The sequence below is a fragment of the Pteropus vampyrus genome, unplaced genomic scaffold, assembly GCF_000151845.1.
Source record: "Pteropus vampyrus isolate Shadow unplaced genomic scaffold, Pvam_2.0 Scaffold10, whole genome shotgun sequence".
NCBI lineage: Eukaryota > Metazoa > Chordata > Mammalia > Chiroptera > Pteropodidae > Pteropus > Pteropus vampyrus.
Genome location: NW_011888791.1, coordinates 1,761,896 through 1,767,480, shown reverse-complemented (window position 1 = coordinate 1,767,480; position 5,585 = coordinate 1,761,896). Strand labels below are relative to the sequence as shown.

At 37.4% G+C, this 5,585-nt stretch overlaps 1 protein-coding gene across 1 annotated transcript in view; it reads right to left on the bottom strand.

The window, feature by feature from the left end:
- MYO9A (myosin IXA) overlaps positions 1-5,585 on the bottom strand; it is a 245,311-nt gene that overhangs the window by 44,909 nt on the left and 194,817 nt on the right. The window contains exon 33 of the mRNA XM_023521568.1: positions 4,284-4,382. Within this exon, the coding sequence (XP_023377336.1) occupies positions 4,284-4,382 (99 nt within the window). The remainder of the gene's footprint in view (positions 1-4,283; positions 4,383-5,585) is intronic.

Below are 5,585 nucleotides of genomic sequence, written 5' to 3'. Positions count from 1 at the left end.
TCTGGGAGAAAGCTACCCCTCCAGCCCTTACCCTGAAGCCAGACAATTCATTTCCTTCCATATGTCCTTCGGGCTTTTTAGCTACTGCTCTAGCACTGGAGCTCAGAGTGAGTGAGTCCATCAACAAGTAAGTGCATGTTTGGGCCCCTTAAGAGAAATATTTGCAACTCCAACTGCCCTCCATCTCACTTAGCCACAATCTCCAATGGTTTTCACAGCCGGAAATTGTGTGGACTTCTCTTCCCAGCACTGGAACCCTGGGCTGGGTAGCCCAATGTGGGCCGGGGAGCCCAGTGTGGGCCGGGGAGCCCAGTGTGGGCCAGGACCCCTTACTCCTCAGGGCAACCTCTGTAGCTGAGATATTCCTCCTGATTCTCAACCGCCACATGTGGGTATGGGATCAGCTCATTTGGTGTCTCTGCCTCTTCTACCAATCTCAAAGTGGCCTCTTCTGTGTGTTCCCAGTTGTATGACTTCTGTTCAATTTGACTTCAGGTGGCTCCCAATGATGGCTATTCTGTAGTTTAGTTGTAATTCTGATGTGTTTGTGAGAGGAGGCTAGCACAGAATTTACCTACTCCATCATCTTGACTGGAACTGCCTAGTCTTTTATTCTTAAACTTAAATGGCCAATTGAGACAAACAGTTCTGAGACCATTCTTCCACCACTGATTAAGACTGGGGTGGCAGGTATTGGGGAGTATATTTATTTAGCCTTCTGAGCTCTGGCAGACTTGGTGATACTGCCAGCTCCAGTTATTTGTTTGTTTGTTTGTTTGTTTGTTTTATAGTGACATTGGTTAATGAAATCCAGTTAAGTTTCAGGTCTACAATTCAACAGTAAGGCACATATATATATTGCATTGTGTGTTCATCGCCCATAGTTAGATTTCTTTCTGTCACCATAAATTTGACCCCTCTTACCCTATCTACCTCCTCCATTCCCATCCATTGCTTTAATGACACCCAAAGCAACTGTCTGTGTCATGTCACGAACAGCAAAACAGCCGAGAGGAGGATAGTCAGAGAAGCTCTCAACCACACATGGGCTTGCCAGGAACCATATCAATAATGGCAGCATCACCAGATTTAAAAACTTTGGGCCATCTTCCAGCTCTTTCCCAGAACAATGATCAATCTTCTCCTTCAGCTCAGCACATTTGCAAGCAGTGTGAGCTTTGTGACAATCCAGCACAGGTGCATATTTGGCACTGATTTGGCCTAGATGGTTCAGGATAATCACCTGAGCTGTGAAGCCAGCTGCTTCTAGACGCAATGCCACAATGAGCATCTTTGACAGACACATTATTAACATTGAAGCCCACACTATCCCCAGGGGAAAGCTTCACTCAAAGCTTCATGGTGCATTTAAACAGACTTTACTTCATTTGGAACAGTGACTGGAACAAAGGCAACCACCGTGCCAGGTTTGAGAATACTCACTGGTCACGAATTTCAACAGGGAGTTATCAGTGGTGATACCATGTTCACGTTCAGCTTTTAGTTTATCCAAGACCCAGGCATACTTGAAAAAGCTCTTTCCCATCTCAGAAGCCTCTTTCTCAAATTTTCAATGGTTCTTTTGTCAATCCCACCACATGTGTGGATCAGATGACCAGCAGCGGAAGATGGCCAGAATCAACGTGTCCAGTGATGATAATATTGATATGAGATTTTTCTCTCCCATTTTGGCTTAGATTTAGTGATAGTTTTCATGACATCTGTGTTCTGGCTGCAAACCCATTGCAGAAAACATGAAGCTCATGCATTTTAATTCTCTCTATATTTTAAGCCCCACAAGACATTATTATTGTGTTTTTTTTGTAATATTCTTTTATTTTACACATATTACTTACTCTATCCATTGTTCTTCATTCCTTACTGTATTTGTTTCCATCTGAGATCATTTTCCTCCACCTAAATAACCTTTTCTAGTATTTCTTTTAGTGTAGGTCTGCTGGTGACAAATTCTGAGTTTTTGTTCATCTGGAAATGTCTTCACATCATTTTCACTTTTGAAGGCTACTGTCACTAGATACAGAATTCTGTGTCAGCTTTATTTTCTTTTAACACTTTAAATGTGTTAAGTCACCATCTTTTGGCTTCCATCATTACAGCTGAGAAGTTAGTTGTCAGTCTTTTCATTGCTACTTTAGGTAATGTTTATTCTTTTCTTCCTCTGACTGCTTTTAAGAAATTTTCTTTTTCTTTAATTTGGAGCATTGTGCATCTGGTGTGGTTTTCTTTGTATTTATTATACTTTCAGTTAGTTAAATGTGTGACTTATTGTGTTAGCCATTATTCCTTTCTGCCTGGACTCCAATTCCACACATTTAAGAACCTTTCATCTTTTCCCATATATCGTCCATGTTTATTTCTGTATTTCCCCATCCTTTTTGTATTCCGTGCTTGGATAGGTTCCAGTGACCTACCTACCTATCAGTTCACCAATCTTCTCTTCTCCTATGGCCAATAGGCTGTTAAACCCATCTTCTGAGTTTATAATTTCAGTTGCATTTTTTATTTTTAGAATTTCCATTTGACATACTTTCTCTCTCCATGTATATGTGTATATACACATGCACACATATACGTATATATATTTCCATTTTTTGATAAAAATTTCTTATATTTCAATCTATTATTTGAACATATTAATTAAAAAAAATTTAAAAGTACATGTCTGACAATTCAGTTACTGGGTCATCTATGAATCTATTGATACTGTCTATTTTTTGTTAGTCTCATTTCTTAATGACTGATATTATATAGGAAAAAATTATAAAGGCTCTGATTGATGTAATCTCTCTGTAGAGAAGATTCACCCTATTTTCTCTGGTGGGTAGCTAGAATAAGAAACAGATTGTCTTAATCCAATCAAGAATTGCCTCAAAGCTTGTTTCCAATTTTTATAAAGCTCAGTCTATCAGTGCCTCACCCCCTTTTCTAGGGTATAGCTATTCAAAGAGTTCTCACTGAGAGTACAGAGTATTGACTAGGGATCCTCTTTGAAGGTAGATCATATAATTCTAAATTTTCTCTACTTAGCATTGTGAGACTGCAGAAAATTCTAATATGCTTTTCTGTTTAGCTTCTTAGCCTTTTGCCCTATGCAGCTTAAGAATTCATAAAATACTCTGAGGATAAAACCTCTGGGTTTCAGGCTCACTTCTTTTTATGTCTGGGTCATGGTCCTTCAAGTCCTGGCAATCCTAGACTCCAACTTTTGTTCCTATAGCCCTATGAGACTCCTAAAAACTCTGCTGACTTCTCTGACTCTTAAATGTGGCCCTCTGCCCAGAATCTTGGATTCTTGACCTATAAAAAAGGTGACGACTTCCCACAAGGAAAAGAATGTCTCACAGGTATAGATTCACCACTCCACAATTCTCTTTTCTCTAGGATCTAGGCCCCTAAAGTTCAGTTGCCTAGGCAGCTCTCTGATGCTTGGCAACAGACTTTTGCCAGTTATTCTCAGCATGAGTATTAAGTCTATCACAAGCTACTCCATCTTAGCTGGAAGTAAATGTCCCACCTTCATTGTATTTTAAGCCTTGAATCAAATTTCTCTTTGTATTTTGCCATGATTTGTCATGGAACATGTACAAATTTTATACATGGGCTGTAAACAACATGCACACACATTTATATTATAGTTCAGACATGCAAAGTATTATTTTAATTGTCTATGTGACTAATAAGTAGGAAACTGTGATTATACATCAACCAAAGCCCAAAATCTTTCAAAAATGGTTGCTTCCTTGAAGCATAAGGTACCAAAGTACATGTTCAGCATCTTTTAGATCTCTGTGTATCCAAGTAGAAATAGCAAAAAAAGAAAGAAAAAAAAAAACCAAACAAATAAAAAAAAAACGACTATGCAGTACATTTTGCCATCCATGTTAAAATCTTTCATTGCAGTCTACCATTTTCAAGACAATTCCTAGGAAGACTGATGAGTGCTTAATGAAGTAAAAAAAACCTTTAAAAGTAGTGTTTTAATAAACTGTTGGCTGTCAAATCAGTTTAGTAGCTCCCATTTAGTAAAGAGATATAGTTCTAGGACAATCAGTTCAGTTAATATATACATGTCATGATCCAGCATACACATCCCTCTACATGTGTATGCTGGATCATGACATAAAATGTATTTCTTACTGCAATCTGCGGTCAAAAGTTTGAAAACCACTGCCCTATAAAGTTATCAAAGAGGCCTTGATTTCTTTCATGAAGCACAAAAGACCAACAGATCTGTCAATTATTACTCATAGGTGATAACTTACCTTTTTAGAGCACTTGGCTGTGGTTTTCAGACAGCACTTCTTATGGCAAGCATACTTGCATACTGAAAAACAGGTTAAGAATGCAGAATTTTTAGAAGTCTGTACATCAATGACAAGAACTTAAGTTCACAAGTTTATTTTGGATTTAATTTTTTTTCTTTAAATCTGAGACTGCTATAATATATATACAACTTTGCATGGTATTAGAATGAAAAAAATCTAACCAATCCTTTTTTTAAATTTAATTTATTTAATCCATTCTACTTGGAAATATGAAGTTGAAAACATGCCTAAAATATCTAATTAATGTCTATAAAATTTTTTTGCATTCTTTTAAGACTGACTGCCCTTCTTCCCTGCCTCTACTATATTCCAGCAGAATGTTTACCGATCTTTGTGATCCGATTCACAAATTAGAGTTCATGCTCCCCTCACTTATCTGCTCTACAATCTGCTAAAATGCCAGAAATACCTACTAGGAATCATTCTAATGGGTAAAGAAGGCATTATTGCCAAAGACCCCTACTGAAATAAGAAATTGGATAGCACATTAAGAGATAAGAAAGACCTTACTTATTATATTAGAAGGTCCAGAATAGAGCTCTCAAGAACCAGAACATAAAGAATATCATTTGTGACAGGGAAGATGAGGTAAAGAAAAGGTTCAGAGCAAAATAATTTCTTGGAACAGAAGATAACAGGGTGTCTAGGCAGCTGGTAGTTGGAAAGAGATACACTGAGGGGAAGATATTGAGAACACACTTGGCCTGTGTCATTTTGCTATACGAGCTCTGGCTCCTGTATATCAAGACCTGAGTATTCTTCACCTTCTATCGTATAACTTGTGGGGTTTTTAAGGCCAAGATCAAGTAGAGGAGGCTATATAATTATACTGGTGAAATTACTAGTATAATTACAAAAAAAGTTAATAATTCTACTAAGAAATCAAACCAAACCCACCCAAGTCATAAAAAAAGCACATTCTTTACATTTTTCAGTCTCAAATCATAGATTATACTAAACCTACAGAAATCAGATTCCAATTAAACAGTCAAGAACATGGCAAACTAGTTCCTATTCCACTCTAATTTTTTAAACTACTGATAATAAAACAAAAGGAAAACAATTTTTGAACCATAGAACAAGTGAACATATCCAGCAATAGTGGTGATTTTGCTATGGTGAAAATGACTTTTATCCTTGTTGCCATACTAGACCCAGCCCTTCCTAATATTTCTTTCATTCAATTCTAGCCCACTAATAAATAAACCCTCACAGTATTACTGAAAGCACCAGAGTAAA